Below are 22390 nucleotides of genomic sequence, written 5' to 3' on the forward strand. Positions count from 1 at the left end.
GACTGGAAACTATGTCACTCAATTGATCATAGTCATCCCAGACCTTAGTCAACAGACCTGCCTCATTAGGGTCCTTTAAAAAGTCAAATCTGACCTCAAAGGATAAATAATGATCAATATAAAGGATACTAAAAACACGACAAGTTACGACAATTCCAAAAGGAAGTTCCAATGTTGAGTTTAATTGCTGTTCAAATATCTTCAGAAAGATCACGCTATGATTCAGCATTGATACAAAAGTTAATGTGTTCACAGAAAGGCACAAAACAGCAGTGGGATACAAATCTGATATTAGAGAAGCAAATATTTGTCTATGGAGAAACAACCAAAATTACAGTTCCTTGCAAAGCAACAACCAAGTGCTAAATGTTAAGAAAACATTGTATCATAGTTAAATTAACAACATTTTTTTTTCCTTTCTTAGCGGTAAATAAAACAATGGTACAGCTTTCAACATATGGCATCTTAAACTTATTGAAATACAATATTCGATTACCTCATGATTGAATTCCTTCGGGTCATAAGTCCTAAATCAATACAGTTATAAATAAGAAATAGATGGATCTATTTTAATCCAGTCATCCTAAAAAAACAAGCAAACAAAAAAACCAACACTGAAATCCAATATGTTTTTTTCTAGGATATATCCAGGAGATATAAATGAGAAACAGTTCTAGATAGATAAATATCTTCAATACAGTACCTTGGTTGTGTCCCTCCAGAAAAGGTAATTCCTCTATACAATTCAACCCAGGAAACCTGTTATTCTCAAGCTTGTATCATCAGAGGGATGGATGAAAACAGGTTAGAGAAGAAACGAAGAGTGCTGTAAATGTTTTGGATGGGAAAGAAAGGAGATATAGAAGCTGGATACATGGAGCAGCATGAGGAGGAAAAATGCAAGAAAATTCACTGACTCTTAGCCTATGTTCCAAGGCCTGTGTTAGGTGACTCGTACTCTACATGTTTTCACCCTTCATCATTAATTCATTCATTCACCAAATACTTATTGAATGCTTATTGGGCCTTGGGATGGATCAATAAGAAAGATATTGATTTGACAAAACATTCTAGTGGTAGTGGAAGGAGAGACAGACAATAGATAGAATATGTAAATTATGAGTAAGTTACATGTAGTTAGAAAATAATAGATGCTTTGGGGAAAATATAGATAAAAAATAAGAGGGATGTTGACACTGAGATGTGGACAGAGATGATCGTACATAGTATGATCACAGAAGGCCTCAGCGAAAACATAACATTTAAGCACCGGCTGGAGTGAAGTAAGGGAGAAGGGAGTAAGCTATGGGGATTATGTTCAGTCAAAAAAAAAAACACTCAGTCTACGGCCGTGCCACCCTGAACACGCCCAATCCCATCTGATCTTGGAAGCGAAGCAGGGTCGGGCCTGGTTAGTGCTTGGATGGGAGACCACCTAGAAAGACCAGGTGCTGTAGGTGTTTAAAAAAAAGAAAGAAAATAAAAGAAACATTCAGTGCAAAGACCTTAGGGAAAGAGCATGCTAGCATGTTTAATATAGCTAGGAAGCCTGTGTAACTGGACCAGATCAAGTGAGCAGGGTAGGGAGAATGTGACGTCACAGAGGAAACATGGATTCATATCGCACAGAGCCTTTTAGGCTATTAGTCGGACTTTGGTTCCACTCTGGGTCATATGGGAGTTTTGAGCAAAGGAACTATATCATCTGACTTAGATTTTTAAAAAAGAAAACAGGACTCATCTGCCCATTAATGAATAAAGGAATAAACCATGTATATATGTTATTCAGTCACAAAAAGAAATGAAGTACTGGTGCAACATAGATAAATCCTGAAAACAGTATGCTATGTAGAAGACACCAGACACAAAAGGTCGCATGTTGTATGATTCCATTTATATGAACTATCCAGGATGGATAAATACTTAGAGTCAGAAAGCAGGAGGATGGTTGCCAGGGGTTGGGAGGAGAAAAATATAGGGAGTAACTGCTTAATGAATGTAAGATTTCCTTCTGAGGTGATGAAAATATTTTGGAACTAGATGAAGATGGTGGTTGTGTAACATTATGAATGTTCTAAACGCCAGTGAATTGTGCCCTTTAAAGTGGTTAATTTTATGTTATCTGAATTTCACCTCAATATAGGAAAAGTAGAAAGAAAAGGAAAAGAAGAGAAAGGAAGGACAGAAGGGAAGAAAGAAAGAAAGGGAGGAGAGAGAGGGGACGGAGGAAGGAGCAGAGGAGGGAGGGAGGAGAGGAAGGAAGAAAAGCAAGGAGAGCTCAGCAGCTGATGCAGCAGAAGAGAAAGAAGCCACCTCTGAGTCATCGCTACACCAAGCCTTATCTGTGGTCCTGGTACTTCCCTTCTTATACGCTCCAGAAGAGAATGTTTTTTAACTATGTTATAAATGTGAGCATTTTAGTAGCTCTGAAAAAACAGTTTTAAGAAGAAGAGACTCCTACCTCATCGGGTTTTTAAAACATAGTTAGATCATTTTAAATGCTTTTTTAAGGAGACAGTTCATGACCTGGTTACTTGTTTTTCTGCTGAACCAGAAATTAGTGGAATTAAGAGAGGCCTTGACTGTCATGTGTGACAATGTAGTATTCCATATACTGGTTGAGAGGAGAAATTTTGTATACCTAAAATATGGGGCATAGCTAAATGTTTCCTATTATATTTGAGAATGTAGTTCGTTTTAGAGCATCTGGTATTGCTCCGTTTTACAGAGGAAGAATCTGAAGTCCAGGGAAATTTAATCATATGCCCCAGGAGTGCTCAGCTCAAAGAGGCAGAAGATTCTATTCTGGCTCTTGGGACTTTAAAGCCCCTGTGTTTCCTATGCCTTTGAGGTCTCCCATTACTCTGGAGAACAGGACACAAGGAACATCTGAGGCTGTGCTGGACACTACAGAAATAAGAGATGAGACAGTGACCCAAGTTAAAAAGAACAGGAAGAAAAGCGCCAAAGGAATATAAAACAAATGTTGTGATATTTTATAACCCTTGCATATACATTATAAAAATATATAATTTTATATAATAATACTTCACAAAGATATTCTTTTACTTAGTCTTCCCAACACTTCCATAAGAGGTAAAGGAAGTCTTGTTTTGACCAGTTTACAGATGAGAAAGCTGAGAGCGAAAGAGGTTAAAGACTTGTCTGAAGGCACGAAGCCGGGAAGAAGCAAACTTGAGTCTCGACCCACGTCTTCAAACAATAAACCCAATAGTATTTCCACTATACCAGTTTGCCTCTGAGCAAATAAACATGATTTATGTGTAAGTCTAAAATCTTCCGATGGGCTCTGTGAGAATAAACCTACCATATTATACATTCCAATAGCTATTATGCAGTATCAATCTTCATAGCTTTGTAGGTATTTGGTTATCTTAGCATTTCCAGATTTGACACAATGGTATTATACATATTGATCATTTATTCTCTGGTGATGAAAGGCATATCATTCTTAAAACCTGTGGATAATATGGTATCCTAAGTATGATTTGAAAAATAAAATAATTAAAAGTCAGTAACAAATTTCCCATAAGAACCCACCACAAAGGATGACAGGAAATCGACCTCTGCTTCTGTCCCCTTTCCTTTGCCCAGCAAAAGAAACGGGAGAGAAGGGCTGTACAAATTCAAGCATCCTCCCAAGTTTTATCAAAGTACATATGACTTCGAAATAGCCTCATTTTCTAAGTACATTGAAAAAGGTTTACAGTGATAACAGCAAGAATTGAGGCAGAGTTTAGAAATCATGACCAGGAGAGTCCTAGAAATCTATGCTTTTTTTTTTTTGTCCAAATGTATTAAACATTAGGTGTCTCTGTGGCGCAATGGATGGCGCATTGGACTTCTGGTGACAAATGTTTTAATCATTGGTGCATCTCTTCAGCCCTGTGGCCCTGAGTCAAGCACCGACAGACTTTACTCAGACTGAACAATTTGAATCTGAACTTGCATGCCGCTAGCAACATTTCTCCCTTAAGGACTTCCCCTTGCACTCAGAGTAAACTCCAAAGTCCTTTGAATGGCCTAAAGGCCACCTGATTTTGCCTATTCTCCTCACCTTTCTGACCTCTTCTGCTACTATTCTTTTCCCCTTGTTCACCTACTCTAGCCACAATACCTCCTTGTTTCTCTTCAAACTCACCAAACATGCCTGCATCTCAGAGCCTTCACACTTACTATTTCCTCTGCCTGAAATGTTTTTCCCTCCAGATATTTACATAGCCAGCTCTTTCAAGTCTTTGTTAAAATATTACCCTCTCAGCAAGATTTTCCCACGACCTGTAATGGGCTGAACTAGGTCCTACCAAAAATTCATATGTTGAAGTTTTGACCTCCAGAACCCCAGAATATGACTGTATTTGGAAAGAGGGTCTTTAAAGAGGTGATCAATTATAATGAGGTTATCTGGATGGGCCTTAATTTAATGGCTGGTGTCCTCATAAGAAGAGGAGATTTGAACACAGACATAGACAGAGGAAAGACCACGTAAAGACACAGAGAGAAACTGGTCATCTACAAGCCAAGAAGGGAAGCCTCAGAAGAAACCAACCCTGCTGACACCATGATGTCAGATTTCTAGCTTCCAGAACTATGAGAAAATTAATTTTTGTTGTTTAAGTCATCTAGTCTATGGTATTTTGTTACAGTAGGCCTAGCAAACTAATACCCTAATTAGAATTAACCCCATTCCCAGCTCTTCTGTCTTTTTTCTGGTTTATTTTTTCTAAACCACTTATCATTACCTAATTTATGGTATATTTTACTTACGCATTTTGTTTTCTGTCTGTAACCCTTTGCTAAAATCTAAGTTCTATCAGAGCACAGATCTTTGTCTGCTTGGTCATTGCCGTCACCCTAGTTCTAAACAGTGACCAGCACATAGTCTTGTGCTCAATAAAGACTATTGTATTACTGAACTCAGTCATGATCACCACGAAACACCTTGTGAGGTGAGAAAAGACCAAAGGGCAGTTAGAGCTCTAAGGAAGAAGAAAAAAAAAATCTGGATACTAACATGAAGATAATAAACTCTGCTTTAGGAGAGCTTCTCTGGATGTTTCTGAACTCTGTTGAGCAGCCACAAGCAGTTCTTTGTCTTCTCATTTTTTCTATGAAATCTATAGAGCCCACAATGGGAATCCCCTCTCTTGCCTTCAATATTGTTTCCTGCCTCTCCTTTGCATTTCAAAGCAAACCAGAGTGCTAGGGCATCAGATCAGCTGCACATTGTGCTTGATGGGAAACTCTCTTCAGCTCTATGCTGGCTACTCCTTATCGTTCTGCATCTTTCTCTCGTAACTCCCTTAACATTGTCCATTAGCTTTGCTGCAGTTAAATAGATCTGAGTGTTTTGTATTGCAGGCCTGGGTACTCTCTGTGGCAGGAATCAGCTAATAAGAGGTCTGTTATCTTCCCACAAACTTGTTTTACTGCTCATCTCTTCCAGGGGTTCTGCCCTGAATCAATTAATTCTTTCAAAATGCAAATATATATATTTATATATACCATTCTGCTCCTTATAACAAATGTATATATATATATATATATATACACACACACACACACACACACACACACACACACACAGATTTTATATAGAGAGAGAATCCACTATGTGCCAGGCAATATTCAAGGCAATGAGCAAAATAAACCAAAATTCTTACCCTCATGGAGCCTATATTCTAGTAAGGAATTTCCTTAGCGCAGATTCCCCAGAAATAAAAGAGTTCAAGGCAAAGCTTAAGTGCTGATGCTCTATTAGGGATCAGTGAAGGTGAAGGAAAAGAGAAATGAAGCCAACAAGAATGAGCAGCACATTCATGGTGGTACATCAATAATCTGGCCAGTGTTTTATAAAGACAGCCAGTCTTTTGGTGATTTAGGATGTACAGAAACACCGTGCCTTAGGTCAGATCAAAGAAAGAGGAAAAGAGATGAAAATAATACTCCAGCTTCCTCTCATGAAGGTTTGCCGTGTGAGGAGTTAACTTCTCACACCTCTATTACCTGGCCCCTTCAGCAGTCAATGGGAAGACAGATTCTACAATCTATCTCACAGCCCATCTTCTGAGTCTGGAGTGGCAGAAGGAGCCAGAAATGATCACTACAATAGCAGCTGAGAACAAAGGAGGCCAAGAGAATCTGAGACAGCCCACAAGATGTGATACAGAGATGTACTTTTTATTGTAATAAGAAAACTCATTGTCAACAAAAAATACCTTAAAAAGTAGATTCATCGATTGTAACAAATGTAGCACCCCGATGGGGGATGATGATAACAGCCGAGGCTATGCATGTGGTGCGGGGGGAGGGGGCGCAAGACATATATGGGAAATCTCTGTACCTTCATCTTAATTTTGCTGCAAACCTACAAATCTAAGAAAATAAAATCTTTTTTTTATGATTAAGAAGATGAAACGATAGTACAGTCATGGAGTCATGGGTACAGTTCCTGGTTCTGCTATAACAACTTGTAGTTGATAGGGAAGTGTAACGCAGTGCTTGTTAACTCTGGGTCATATGCAGGCTAAATACATTCGTCATCTGCTGTTCATGCAGATCTTATTAGTTGCCCACAAAACCATTCCTTTTTACAGTATTTTTATGTGTGTGTGTCAATGTGCCTAGTGCCAGAAAATGAACTGTAAATGCTCTAAGCCAAGAGCTGGTAAACTATGGCCCAAATCTGGTTCACAGCCTGTTTCTGTAAAGTCCTTGAGTTAAGGAGTGTTTCTACACTTAAAGGGTTTGGAAGGAGGAGAAGGAGGAGGAGAATAAGAAAAAATATGTAATGGAGACCATAGTGCTATTTCTGGGCAAAAAGATGTGAAGGGAAGTCAGTCTGGGAGTAGGGCGTGTCCATTTTGGAGTAGGGCAAATAAGACCTCCCTGGGCTCCGCATTCGAGTTGTGGGGGAGTAGCATGAGTTTTGATGCACCTTATTTCTCTTTTCTGAACATCGTTAAAATTCAATTTAGAAAATTCCACTTCCAGCCAAGATGGAATGATTTCATTCTTACATGAGGGTGTCACTCTCCTCAATTTAAGGACAAGGAATCTGCAGTTCAAAGATTTTGAGACTGAAGAGCAGATCTGACATGCTCTGGGGACAAACCCCAGTATATGGAAACCACCTTCTGAAGACAGAAACATGGAGACTTTGAAAAAGCCACGGACAGAAACTCAGATGATGCTACTACTGTCATGGCTTTAGACCCGGGGGATCTCACCAACCTTCATACATCAGTGGTTACCAACCGGGAGTGGCCTAAGTAGGCTGTGGATGGATCTCTACAGTTTGAATGTTCTTCTGGAGGTAAAATCTCTGCTCTGGCTATGTCAGAAAGCATTTAATTGCTTTATATTTAGCATTTTGAATGAATTTTACTCCATACTATCAGCAGCGTCACATTTCTCACAGTTCTTGTGAGGCATCTGGTAGTGGGAAGTGTTAGTAAATGACGTCGGCTGCCCAAACTCAAGAAGGAGAAAGTTAAAATGCATAGTGTTGATGCAATTGCCTTATCCACTTACATCAGGTTAAGGGCCAAGGCATGGTGTGAGCCAAATCCTGTTAGTTCACTGAGCTCCCTTTTCAGAATTTCCGTCAATAACTGAGTTCCCAAAGACTAGAAATAGGAAGTTGTATAGAATTAATGTTACCAACTGCTGGTCATCTCCTACTGCATCAGCCCACACAGCCTGTGCTCCAGCCACACTAGAACTCTGGCCCTCCCCTGAGTCCTCTGTCGCCTTTCATGTCTTCAACCCTTTGCTCATCCAGGCACTTGGGCCCAAGATGCTGTTCGAGCCTTTATGCATCTAACCACCAAAACTTTATCAAGCACCTGTAAAGTACCAAGCATTTTTAGGTCCTGGGGCACAAAGATGAAGAGTAGTTTCTGTTCTTGAAAAGCTCTTGAGATAGACACATAACAGAAAACTGCAGTTTGATAGACATTAAGAGAGAAATTATGCTCTGAGGATCCTGAAGATGGAGCAATTAACTATGCTTACATTGCAAAGGGGAAGAAAAGGGGAGATTTCACAGAGGAGATGACTTTTGAACTTGTCGAAATCCTTCTTATCCTTCAAAAGATCAGCTCAAATGCAACTTTGGTGTCATCCGTAGTGGTAATCATCATCTCATTGGTGCCTCTCCCACAACACATTTCAGTCCACTTGTGCCCCAAGCAGTTGTTTTCCTGTCTTTCTCACAAGACTGCAGGCTCCGTGAGGACAGCATCCAAATTATATCTAATGTTCTCGTAGCCCCTAGCACAAGATCTTGCACACACTAGGATCTAAATAGTTGCTTACTAAACTAAAATGAATTGACATTTCTAGGGTGTCATTAACTCAAGCAGTAAAGTGAGATTCATAAGGTTCCTGGGCAGTCGTTGTGTCTAAAAATAGCATCTGCAGCGATGGCAAGATGAAAATGTCACAGATGAGACAACAGCTCATAAAAGCATCTCACAGGATATTTATTCAAAAAGAAACAGCACATGCCAGTAAGGACACAACTGGTCAATTTCTAGGTAGTATTGAAGTTAACCTGCACACACATTGCTAAAGTAAGATATGGCCCCATAGAAACAAGGAAGGAACTGTGATTAAAAGAATCATGTAGGGTCACCCTGAATATCCTTAGCAGCTATAAGAACAAAAGGTCACACATAAGAGAAGAAACCATGGGTTGAGGAGAGCCAGAATTATTCAGGTGTGATAACTCTCCCACCCTCCATCTGGCATAATAATCCAGCTGAAACTAAGACTCCCACACGTACCTGGTATGGAAGCTGCGGGGAGAGAGCCACAGAAAGGAACAAGAGCACTCCTGGGTCAAAGGGGATCTTCAGTTTAGGTAACAGTCAGTACATGTGACCTAAGCACCTCTATTTCGTCATGGGAAAATCTGTTGGAGAAATGGGATTCTTTTATTAACGAATGTGTTTTAACTTTAGGAACCATAATACTATTGTTTCAGATTTTCCTTTATTACCGGGTCAAAAATTTACACACGACTCAGATATGCCAAAAACTGACTTTATTTATGGTCCATAAATAATCTCATTTAAATTGGTAGACTCTATCCTGCTGCTAGGCAGGGGGTGGGGAGAGAATGGAAGCAAGAAAATGGATACCTAGGTCAGAAAACATACATTATACTCAAACTGGAAAAGAGTTAATGGAATTGATTATTTTAAGGTTTGGAAAGAGCTTAAAGAACACTTTAAGAAGCATTCCAGTGCCCTGAAGCTAACGACAGCTGGAAGCCTGTTAGGGAACAGGGTTGGAGGAATTTCTAGAACCAGGAAAGGGAATTATATGGAAGAGGGCTGTCTGCAAGGAGCTGAGGTTTTTAGGAGAAGTACACAACCAACCTGCATGACAATCTGGCAGTAGGGTTCCAGAGGAATAAATACTCTCACCTTATTCTCATTCTTCAATCTCTTGCTAACTTCTTCTATTTGCCAAATGCAGTGGAAAACCAGAGAGCAAGCATGTATATGGGACAATTCCTATATACCAGGCACAGAGTGGAGTGGAAAAAAACAGACCAGATTGACACAATCCATCCCTTTGTCTTAAACATCCCACTCTTGTCGTTCAGATGGAAAAATATATGTCTCCAGCACAGGAAATACTTAGAATCTCATCGACTACTGTATCATTACAGGATGATGTCAACATGGTGATATACCCACCTGAAAACTAAAATATTAACCCCCACAAGTGCTCTCTATATAAGAAGCGGGAAAGAGAAGAGAAAAGAGGACAAATAATTTATTAACAGAAACCGTATCTGCTATAGTTCCTTTTTTATAGCTATTCACATAATCTAAATTAATAATCATGAATTCTTTCTTCCACTACCCATTCCATTTTACTTTTACTCTCTGTCTGCACCTCCATTGGCTAGGTCTTTCTCCTGGTAATGTGACTTAAACACTCATTCCTTTAGAAATAGAGTTCTTAATGATCTTGTCTCTTTGGGGTTGATGCAATTTTCTGTTGACAATACTACTGAGCAAATTGACAAGACAATCCAGTGAATCCCTCTGGTCCGGTTACTGTCTATCTAAGTCTCTTGGCGCAGCGGTGAAACAACTTCCTCTTGGAGATCAGGGTCAGTCATCCTGGCTTTCTCCACCTGTTTTTTCAACAATAAACATTCCTTGAAAGTAGATTTTAAAGATAAAGTTGCTACAGCTGTGGTTGTCTCTGAGACAACGGGACCTCAGCTTTCCACCACTGGCATCACTACATTCTGTTCTTCTGAATTTGAGTAAGGACTGTCCTTACTCAAATTCCTATATGAAGCGCTGCCTGTTAGTGAATAATATAGTGCAAAGGAAGGACAAAAAAAACACTTTTTCCTATTAGTGCACATGATCCATACATAGCTCTTATTTCCCAGGCAGCCCCAGCCAAGTGTCACAGTAAGAGTCAACACCAGATTTCTCTTACTCTGCTCTCATCTACTCCAGTGCAATCATCCCCCCTCCCTAGTCTATTGCCCTGGCCTTGCTTCTGGTCTTATCGCCCCCCTCTCTACATGCATACATACTAGACCTACTCTCTACCCAGCTGGCCACAGTGATCTTTATACAACATGAGTTACATCAAGTCTTTCCCATGCTCGAAACCCTCCAGTGCCTTCTCTTCAGTCTATCTCCAGGGACTTGTGTCTCACACGGCTCACAGATTAGTCTTCTTGAATACTAATGGATGTTGCCATTTGCTCCTGGGAGAGGAGACACCCAATGTCTCTGCCAATGCCAAAAACAAGAGCAATGCTGACGATGCCAGCCAAATGCTAACCACTGCCACCGATGTAAAAAAAAAAAAAAAAATTCTTATAATAGGTGCCAATGATTATGTCAAGACTCCCTATGTGGAATTTGGACTATTTCATATAACTGCCAGATTTGTCAGCACTGTCCTCCAAAACTGAAGATGATTCTGGAACTTTATGCCTTATATTCATTGGTAGTCAGAATTTTTAAATCTCTGTTTCAGACTGCTTGCCTTGAGATGGAAGCTTTTGTGTTTCCAGTTTTAAGAATATTCTTCCATTTATGGCTCAATTTCTAGAAGATTGGTCAAAAACAAGTATAATACCAAATCTTGCTTAAGGCATTACACAGAAACTCATTTGGAAAAAGAGAAGAAAGAGTCCTGAACTGCGACTTACCCCAGAAGTAATTATAATTTATAATTATAATTATAATTTTATCTTCCCAGTACCTCTCAGCATTCAGAGCCCATACCCAACACCACTAGCTTTACTTAACCTACAAGTGAACCTGCAATTTATATACATGCTCACCAATCAACATAGGGCTTAACCTAATCCTGCAGTAACTTAGGAAACAGTTTGTGAGTTATCTGTAGGATAAAACCAAGGTTCTATTTTTTGTAAAAGGAAATACTTTGGAGAGCTGACCACTGACTTCCATCTTCTATGGAAAGACCTCAACATTCTTCAATGCTGGGGTTGTTTGTTCATTATTCTAGATAGAACTAGTTAAACTTCCCTCTATACATCTTTTCTCTCTTCTGTACCGCTGTACAAAGTTTGAAGATGTACAACTTTCACTCTCTCTTCAGTGTGCTTCATAATATCTTTCTCATCTTCCACATGCAAGACTTCTCCATGAGTGCTAAACACCACCAGCAGATAAGACTCTCCCAACTCAGTCAGCTTTCCCCTTACTTTATTTCTTGACTCACAGGAAACCTGGAGAATGCTCTCCCTAACTGGCTTGAACTAGAACTAAAGCAGTTCACCTTTAGCAATAGAGGCTCCATGTATATATATCCCCCAGCAACCTCACTTCTTTCTTTTACCCACAAACTGTTAACAATGCAGATGAATTTTTTCAATTTCTTACCTTTTTTCTTTCAGAATTACTTGCTGAATCAACATAATAAATCTATCGCAATATAGCGGAGAGCGCAGAAATCAGATAGACCAAACTCAATTATAGTTACACAATGTTTTTTGACATGGCTCTGATTCAGTTTTCTCACTTGTAAAATAGAGATAATACTAATAGCCACTTCACTTGCTTAGAGTCAAACCTTGGCTAATTTAGCAAATGAGAATGATTATGTCATGATGATGATGACATAATAATATTAAAGGAAAAATATCACAAAGCCACAAGATTTAGAATGTCAAAGTATTTATTGAGTTCCAATAAACATATTATTAAACATATTTTAGATATTTATTATCATAAATATTAATATTAGTCTTATACTTAAGTAGCAATATCACATGATTTCTATAAATAAATTCATAGTAAAATGATATAAATAAAATGTATACTTATAACAATAAATAAATTCATAAATATAAAGTATTAATCATGAAAACAAAGTTATTCAGGGATTTTTTTTCCTTAAAGAAATTGGACATAATCTTTTTTGTGTAAATAGACAATTGCTTAAAAGTAAATTTCTGTGTATAAAAAGCCAACCACAATAAAACATTAGGAACAAATCTCATTATGACTAGAACTACCAAGACTACCTTCTGGTCTTATGGACACAAGTGACATTGTTCTCTTTTTTAAGCTAAGCAGGGGTTTATTTAGAATCTACCTATGATTGTGAAGTTTGGCTTCCCACTTTCCTTTTGGGGAGAAAAAAAAAAACAAACCTATGGGGATCTTATTATTATTTCTAACAGGCAAGAAGTGTTAGTATCCATTTTCCAGCTTTGCTGTGATCAAATGCAGACATTTCTCAGGGTCATAAACAGCAAGTCTAGTTCTCCAATTGCTTTGATTTCTCCACTCTCTCCAAGCTGTGAATATAAGAAAGCACAAGCTTTTATACCAAGTTCTTAAAAGAGGAACGAGTTGGAGATGGCATGGTTAGATTGCTGGAGACTGAAACCAAGTTTTAGCCTTTCATAACAGATTAGTAATAATACCCTTTTAGCAGGAGTATAATGTGATTTGCCAAAGACCTTAAAATTGTGGCTGTCTGAACTGAGCGGGCACCAACAGCCACCAATCTCAGTTGTATCTAACACTAAGGAAGCTGTTTAAAACTACTTCCTAACCAGACCAAGCAGATGGAAGCTGTGCTGGGGGACCCAGAGGCCCACCCGTTATGCCCTGCCCTACCTCATGGCCCCAAGATTGTCTATGACCAATTATTTGTAACAATTTAACTCAACAACCTTGAATCAAACTACACGTTTACCAATATACATGGGCTCTTTCTGTTCTCATCTTCCTGACAAAGGGGAAAAAAATAGGTTTTGACTTTTGTTGGGAAAATACCAAATAAGTCCTATTCCGTTGATTTAATTAGTAGAAAGCCAGATGCAGGTTCTAACATCCCTTCTTTCTTCCTCTTTCCAAGTAATATGCGAATGAGGCTCTCAAAGCCAATAGGAGAGAGATCCCAAATTCAAGCCCAAAGCATCCTCCTCTGAAATTCATCTACTCTATTAAATTTGCTGTAGATTATTTCAGGAAAAGCTATAAGTCATCATTATCTTTGTCCTGTATATTTTACTCTCCTTTCTCTTTTTGCTTTCTTCCACCATTCCACGTTTCCACACTTCCTTTGACATAATGTCAGGGGATATTTTTTATACCTCATCCATTCTATTATAACCAGCTCCCCACTTTTCCTTCCAGTAACAGGGATTACTACCTCCCAAGACTGCCCTCTCATTTCATATAGCGCTGACCAGTTTTTTCTCATGTTGAGCTTTCTCTGGACAACATTCTTCTCTCTCATCTATGCTTTCTGGAGCTACAGTGTTAAAAAACAAAAAACAAAAAACAAAAACAAAAAACAAAAAACAAAATGCATAACCACTCTTCCACATGGCAACCTATTGCAAATGTGAAAGTTGATTCTCCCAAAATGGAGTAAAGGCTTTAAAATCTCTTCTTTTCTCACACAGATCACCATCAGAGTTTTCTCTCTGATGTCACTTTTCTAAAGACAACAAAGTAAGCTGACAGGAATCTTTCAAACCAGAAAGGTTTGAAGCCAAGTGTACTTCTTGGCTATGGTGTGCTAATATTCAGCCTTCAACATGTAGGTAATATTTTCTGTGATAAGAGAATTGATCTTCACAGTGAAAAATCACAAAGCCTTCAATTATCAAAGGAAGAAACAGGCATGTTCATTAAATCATGCTCAGGAAGAAATGCTTTAAAAAAAATCAAGATGGAAAAAAGGGAAAATTGTGATGACGCTTGTTACTGAAAATTTCATCAGTTAGAGCCTTCGTGTTTCTGAGGTTTAATTGTACCTGCTTGCAAGAGCATCACTTTCGCTGCTACTAATCATTCTTCTGGTTTTTGGATGAGTCACGATTGCTAGTCTGAGCATTGTACTGTTATTTTTTTCTCCAAATAGGCCACATGATGGTATTATTCACTATAGATACACACTAGCTTACATCAGATACATGCTCACTAGGGATTCATTGAGATAAGAAGAAGACTAGAAAGGAAGAGGAAGGGGGAGAGGAAGAAAAGAAGATGTCCAACTTGGACTTCCATTCCACTGTAATAAATCCGTTACTAATATTTTCATTTGAAACTGTGTAAAGGAAATCAAGCATTGTTCACTCTGGCTTTTAAATTAAAATCAACAGCTGTTGGTTATTATAATCTGATAATTAAATGTAAGTATCAATCATTCTAGAAATTCATCCTTTATGTAAATCCAGCTCTTTTGTTATGGTTGTTCTGGGTTTAGTTCCCCAAGTTCTAAATCATCAAATTAGCAGCTTCAAAAATCACTTCAAATAAAATAAATTTACCACAGGCCCCTTTCTGTTTTTGAACAAGTGCTCCTTCAGATTACATGAATCGGTAGGAATATTAAATTTCTCTAAGAAATATTAAAACTAATATGTAATTCTGCTGGAGGAGCGTTGGCCTGGATGGGATTCAGAACTGCATTCTAGCTCTGGCTCTGCCACTGGCCATCTCCAAACCATGGGTGATGAGACTAGATGACCTAACTTCCCAGCCAGCTCTAGAATTCTATGATTTCCAAAATTTAGAAATTGATTTATAAATACATAGATACATCTATCCACATATGCACCTAAATTATCAATCTGATGGTAGGAGAATCAAGTAAAAAACTCACAACTTGGAAGGAAAAAAAGAAAGGAAAGAAAAATAAAGCATTTGTCTCTACTATTTAATGATTTAGCATTAATAGTTATTAATATTACCTTTTTCACTGTGTCCTTCAGCTTTTGCACGTTTCTTTGGATATGCTGATCATCACTCTTAATATGCTACAAAATAAAAACCAGAGTAATTATTTTAACGTTATTGTACTATGCTTTATGAACCTCAGTGTCCTTAACTGAGGTATGTTACAATTCACCTGGAATTAAAGTTCTTAGCATTCTTGCCCACAATGACCTAGATTTCACATGTGACCTAGATTTTCAGAGCATTTGAATTCCTTTGGACACCAAAATCCAGTCACTCCCCTTACATGGGACCTCTCTTCACCTTTGGGAAATCCTACTGAGGTTTAAGTTTGTAGAAAGAGTGGAGTGGTTTATGCAAATTTTGTCAAGATTAAAACCCTAAATGTACCTCATCAAAAATGCATGCTCAGAGCAAGAAAGATACATAAAATGTATTGTGTGAACAGTAGGCCCTCCTCAATAAATACTAAGTCCCCTTTGCTCTGCTGCTTCACTCAAATCATTTTTTATAGTTTTAAATGTTCAGAGGCATCGAGTTCACACACCTGTGATTTTGTCACTTCCCATGACATCGAAAAGGCAGGAGTCTCTGCCCATCCACCACAGAACATTAAACCTTCCGATTTCCCTCTTTCTCTTTCCCATCTCGTCCCTTTATCAACTTATACTCAATGGATCCATTTCCATATCTAGGCGGTTTTCCTTCACAGCTCCCAATACCCTTCTCAGCTCACATAACCTGAGTTGCTTTTTCTCAGGGACAAATGAACCTTTTATGCACTAGTTTTTTAGACCCCATCCATCACCATAAACTCAAAATGTGACTCAATTAAAACAAAAACAAATACTCTGTGATTCTAAATAACTCCTATAATGGTGTTGCTGAGGCATCGCTTATTGCCAGCATGGGAGGGGGGCAATGAGAGCTGGGGGAAAGGGGCTCTAAATGGGAGAAGGAAGGAAGGCAGGTAACTAGGAGTGGGTGGACTTAGGCTGGGAGGAGAACTTACACATTGGCTTAGCTTGTTGCTGAGCCTGGCCAGGAAGGGCACTACTTCCTGCATGTAGGGCTGGAATCTATCAGACTGGGGGAGCAACACTTCTTCAAGGGTGAAGTTCAGCACCTGCTTCATCAGATAGCAGCGCTCACTCATCTGCAAACAAAAATGAAGCAGCAGGGGTCAAATGAGAGGACAATCAGAGGATGCAAACCAACACCACCACCACTCCAAATAGTCACGGATCGCATGCTACCCTGCTCATCACCACTATGGCTTACTTGGACTCCACGGAACAGTTTCTCCCCAATGAGACGAACATCTGTATTGTTATCTGCCGACCTAGCCTGGAAGAGAAGAAAAGACTAAGTGCTTGGACATCGAGGAGACAGAAGAAAAGTCTGTAAGTAGAGATGTACTTTATACCCTCTCTTCAGAGCAGCTCCATGAACACTAAGGAATGAATTCAGATGTGTGCATGAGTTTAAAATATGCACAGAGAAGTAAAGAGATGAATGAATAGTCAGATAGGCTAATAAATGGCTCCTTTTGGGGTAGACCTCAATGTACGTGTTTTAAAAGCCAAAATAGAAGGCCTTCTGGTAAAGTCCAATCTTCAAAGAGTTTTTGAAGAGACATAGAAAATGATCTCTGATCTACTAGAAGAGATAAATGATGGGTTCTTAAAATTTTCAATGTGCTCTGAAGAAAATTTTAAGAACTATTCAGGTTCCAAGTAGATAAGATGCATAAGAGAGAAAGATTGAGATGAGTACCTCTTTAGCCAGCATGAAAGTGTGGTTGGTGATGTAGGGCTGCTGGAAGTTGGACTTGTCAAGTCTGCAGAGAGACCCGATGGGCACAGCTGCTCCTTCCTGCACTGACAGGGCAATGAGAAGAAGGCAGCCCGTGGCCAGAGTCCTCATAAGGGAAAAGCTCACAGATTTCCGCGGGGTGGCCATTGCAGACAACTCTAACTCCAACAGTTGGTGGCTAGGGAAGAAGAACCTAGTATCAAGAGAATAAGAACATAAAGGGAAAAAATTAGGTATCAAGAGGTACCAAATAAACCAATTAAGTACCAAACAAACCAATCATACCCAGTTTACACTTACCAGTTTCAATGATTCTGCTTGTGATGGGAGGATAGACACTGCTGCTTTTATAGCGCCTGGGACACCAATTTTTTTTTATTGTGAAAAATATGACATCAGCAATTATCTAATTTCCAGTACTGTCTTCTGAGAACTACCTAACCACCACAGGAGCCCACAAAACACCACTCCCTCTCCGTCCCACCTTGATATGCAAGTGTTTCCCTAAAACGTCATTATAAGGGCCCAGAGGGTGCTTTTACAGACAAAGCCTAGAAATTTTCTAAACCCTACATATTTTTCAAAGAAAACAATTGCTTTGTCTTCGTAGATTCCAGATTTGGTATAATATTTCTTGATCTCCGATAGTAACTGAGTAAGCATTTTGGTCACGGACTCTTTTTCCTACAAGCTTCATAGATTCTTATCTCATTGGAGGTAATCAGAAATAAGGACCCATGTCCTACATCTTCTGCTTTAAAATAAATAGTAATCATAGCTTGGATATATTTTCATTTTTAAAAATAATTTAATCTAATTTTTTAATATGTTGAATCCTGAAGAAGACTTGCATTTTAAAAATAACAGTGTTGGCTAACCTAAGCACTGTTTTTCTCTCATTCTGTGATCATAACAATTATGGTAGGTACAAATATACCTTAAATTTTTTTTCATTGACTTATAATCGATATCAATTCAAGTTAGAAAATATTAATGCAGAACAATCTGGTCGCTATTTTTCTCAATGTATAAGTATGTAAAGAATACAGGGATATAGTATTCATCTTGAAATTTTACCTGCACTCATTCTAAACAACACACAAGTCTCAGAATAATATTTCCAAAAATCTTATAACAATTTCTAGTATATATGAGTGTCTGAAAAAGAGAATCTTACCAGACAGTGGTTACATGTTGATTTTAAATTATTAAAAATACATTGACTCCTAAATAACACCTAAAATCTAGACTTGAAACCCTCTGAAGTGGCAGGAGCGGGGAGCAAGTACACCAATGTACTGCTAAAAGAAGGAATGTGAATTCATGCAAATAGTTAAATCATATTTTTCTCCTCATAACTACTTAAGATAAGGAGTGTTGAAGAACTTGAAGAAGGAAAGTGAAAAATTGTAAAATCTTGAACGTTCGTGAGATGGTGCAGACCTAGATGAGGAGCCACAGTGAAGGGTTAGGACAGCATGAGGACACTAGCATTTAAGAAGGTGACCTTAGGAGAAAAATACAAAAAGGAAGGGTAGGAAGAAGTAAAAAAAAAAAAAAACAGACCAATTCCAAATGTTTGTTCAGAGATGTTAATGAGCCCAAGATAAGGAAATTTTTCTTTATCCAATTTCTTATTATATAAGATATGGCCATATTTGTCCAGAACTCTATATAATTATATTATCACTAGAATTAAACTATGCTATGGATCAAAAAGACTTTCGTTGGCTTCCCTGAGAATAAACATACATATGCATTCAAGTGTACATAATTTTCTTCCCATGGAAAAAGTTTCGATATTATTGAATTATATGATTTTGAGGGAAAAGTCTTTGTCTTTTTCATCTCTGTGTCTCCAACACTTAGAACTGTGCTACACACGTAGGAAAGACTATTTATTCATTCAATATGTTCCTATTGAATGCATAGATAAATATCTAACATAGATAATAGATCTGCAAAATTAAATAATTTACTAAATATCTTTAGAAACACACACGGATATTATTTTGGACTGCCTTTATAATACTTCTAAAGTTGGGATTTGACCTAGTACTACTTGTCGGCTTTGTTACTGTTCTTGAATAGGGAATAATTAGCTATGAAACAAAAATAGAATGCCAGAAAATTGCAAACTGGTCTTTAGTACCAGCAACATGTCTATTATCCATTATACAGCCCTGATGGACTGTCATTAATAAGATAGTGTTAATAGAGCCAAGATCTTAAGTTTAGTGAGTTTGACTAAAGTGAGAATCTGCTCTGAAGCTGTATTGGTTTTCTAAACAGTCATACAGGAGTCTCAGAAATATTTGTTATTTTGTATATAACATAAAAGTATTCCTGTGGAAAAAAACAAGAGACATATGTGCGCTAAATAATTTCAGATTATAAAAGGCCTTCTCTTCAGCTGTTTCCTTATGAATTTTCAAACATCTCCCAGAAGCCACCTGAGATAAAAGAAACCCCAGAGTCAAGCTCCCAGGCCCCAGACAGAGTGTACCCATGGTTGATCTTAGGTATATGCAACAATTTACCTGTCTTAATGCCAAGAAGGGCTAACCAGAATTGTCAGCCAGAAGGTAGGCTATTCTGTCTCATTACCAATACTAGTTCTAGCACCCAGAACAGTGCACATAGCAGGTAATGAATAAATATTCACTGACTGCATGATAAAACTATTTCCCAAGTTGTTGACTGATGTTTGGAAATCCACAATACATTCTTTTAAAATATATACCTCTCTAGGAGAAGTAGGACTTTAGGTATCTCAGATAAAAAGCACTGTATTCATCATACTCCTCAGTATAGCACACATGATCATTGTTTTATACAAAGTTCTCTCTCTCTCTCTCTCTCTCTCTCTCTCTGTGTGTGTGTGTGTGTGTGTGTGTGTGTGCATGTGAGTGCATGCATGTGTAATATCACCTCCATTATTCTCTTTTCCTCTGCACCAAACATCCACCACTATCTCTATGCTAGCCATAGACCTCTGCTTTAACGTATTTGATATATATTTCTATATATAAATGCATCCTTGAAAAACATAAAGTGTTTAGTGCATGTAGGCATTTTGTAGGTATTTTTATTTTGTAGAAATGGTTCCCTGTCTTAATCTTTCACTTAGCACTATAGTCCTGTGCTCTATCTATGTTGCTGTGTATAACTCCTGTTTCTAACATGGCATTTCATAGTGTGTAGCCATATTTTACTTATTCATTTCTCCTTTAACAGGAGAAATAGCACCCAAACCACCTCTAATTTCCCTCTCTACAGACATTGCAGCGCTAAGCAACCTCATCCAAGTCATTTTAATGACATTTTTTAGAATATCTTTGGAATAGTTACCCAGGAGTAGGGCCACTGGGTCATAGAGATAAGTTCATCTACTTTTACTAGATACTGCCAGATCGCTCTCCAGAAATGTAGCATCTACTCTCTCAGATCAATGAAGAAAGTTCCTGTTTTCTTACACTCCCACCTATACTTGGTATTATCCAGCTTTAATTTGCCAGCTGTTGGATGTTTAAAATAGTATCTCATTATTGTTTTAATTTGCATTTTTCTTCATACACTTGTAGCCACTCGGGTTTCCTTCTTTTATGAATTGATTATTTACATCGGTTGCTCATTGGTATGGTGGGGCTTTGGTTTGTTGTTGCTCTTCCTGATGTTGATTTATAATGATACCTTGTATATTTCAATGTTACTCTCTTTTGGGTTGTAGGCATAACAAACTCTTCTCCCAATTTGTGTTCTATTAATTTTATTTATTTGTCCTTTGCTGAACAGAAAACTTAATTTGGATGTCATTTAAGACATTTTCATTACATGGTTTGCTTTTATTTTTTTTAATTTTTTTCAATTATAGTCGACATACAATATTTTATTAGTTTCAAGTGTACAACACAGTGATTAGACATTTATATAACTTATTAAGTGATCACCCCAATAAATCTAGTACTCATCTGACACCATATAGTTACTGTGATATTACTGACGATATTCCCCATGCTATACTCTACATTCCCATGACTATTTTGTAACTACTAATTTGTACCTCTTAATTTCTGCCCCCTTCACCCGTCCCCTACCCTCCAATCTGACAACCATCAAAATTCTCTCTGTATTTAGATGCTTGTTTCTGTTGTTTGTTTATCTTATTCTCTAGATTCTACATATGACATTTGTCTTTGTCTGACTTACTCCATTCAGCCAGCACAATACCTCCTGGGTCCATCTATGTTGTTGCAGATGGCAAGATATCATTCTTTTTTTAAGACTAATATTCCTGTGTGTGTGTGTGTGTGTGTGTGTACACCACCTCTTCTTTATCCATTCATCCATTGATGGATGGACATCTAGGATGCCTCCATATCCTGGCTACTGTAAATAATGCTGCAATGAACATATAGATTCACATGTCCCTTCAAAGTAATATTTTGAGTTTCTTCAGATAAATACCCAGAAGTGGGATAACTGGATTCTTCCTTGTCTCTTGTTATAGCTTTTGTTTTAAAGACTATTTTGTCTGGTATGAATATTGCTACCCCAGCTTTTTGTCGTTGTTGTTTCTATTTTCTTGAAACATCTTTTTTTATCCCTTTACTTTTAGCCTGTGTGTGTCTTTTGATCTGATGTAAGTCTCTTGTAGGCAGTATATGTAAGGGTCTTTCTATCTTTTGATTGGAGCATTTAATCTATTTACATTTAAAGTTATTGTTGCTAGATATGTAATTATTGCCATTTTATTATTTATAATTTTTATCTTTTATCTTTCTTTTCTTAAAGAAGTCCCTCTAACATTTCCTGTAATACTCACTCTGTGATGATGGGTAACTCTTTATCTGTCCTTGGATTCTAAATGATAACTTTGCTAGATAGAGTAATCTTGGTTGTACATTCTTGCTTTTCATCACTTTGAATATTTCCTGTCAATTTCTTCTAGCTTGCAAAGTCTCTGTTGAGAAATCAGCTCACAGTCTTGTGGGAGCTCCCTTGTGGGTAACTGATTTTCTCCTGCTGTTTTAGGATTCTCTTTTTCTCTTTAAAATTCAATTGCAATGTGTCTTGATGTGGGCCTGTTTGGGTTTATCTTGTTTGGGACTTTCTGTATTTCCTGGACTTGTATGGCTATTTCCTTCATCAAGTTAGAGAAGTTTTCAGTCATTATTTCTGGAAATAGGTTTTCAATTCCTTGCCCTCTCTTTTCTCTTTCTAGTATTCCTATGATGCAAATGTTGGTATGCTGTTGTCCCAGAGTTCCCTTAAATTATCCTCACTTTTTTTAATTCTTTTTTCTTGTTGCTGTTCTGATTGGATGTTTTCTGCTA

The 22390-nt window shown here is 37.9% G+C and overlaps 1 protein-coding gene and 1 pseudogene across 1 annotated transcript; one reads left to right on the forward strand and one right to left on the reverse strand.

The window, feature by feature from the left end:
• The first annotated feature begins 1341 nt into the window (after positions 1-1341).
• Positions 1342-1460, forward strand: LOC120605148 (uncharacterized; annotated as a pseudogene).
• Positions 1461-12694: 11234 nt separating this feature from the next.
• On the reverse strand, positions 12695-17243 carry IL22 (interleukin 22). The gene is made up of 5 exons (XM_039865577.1): positions 17016-17243; positions 16521-16586; positions 16252-16395; positions 15254-15319; positions 12695-12841 (listed from the first exon to the last, which is right to left on the reverse strand). The coding sequence occupies exons 1-5, from the start codon at positions 17199-17201 to the stop codon at positions 12764-12766; spliced, it is 540 nt and encodes a 179-aa protein (XP_039721511.1). The 5' UTR covers positions 17202-17243; the 3' UTR covers positions 12695-12763.
• Positions 17244-22390: the final 5147 nt, after the last annotated feature.

Source organism: Pteropus medius, unplaced genomic scaffold (genome assembly GCF_902729225.1).
Source record: "Pteropus medius unplaced genomic scaffold, Ma_sr-lr_union100, whole genome shotgun sequence".
NCBI classification, from domain to species: Eukaryota; Metazoa; Chordata; class Mammalia; order Chiroptera; family Pteropodidae; genus Pteropus; species Pteropus medius.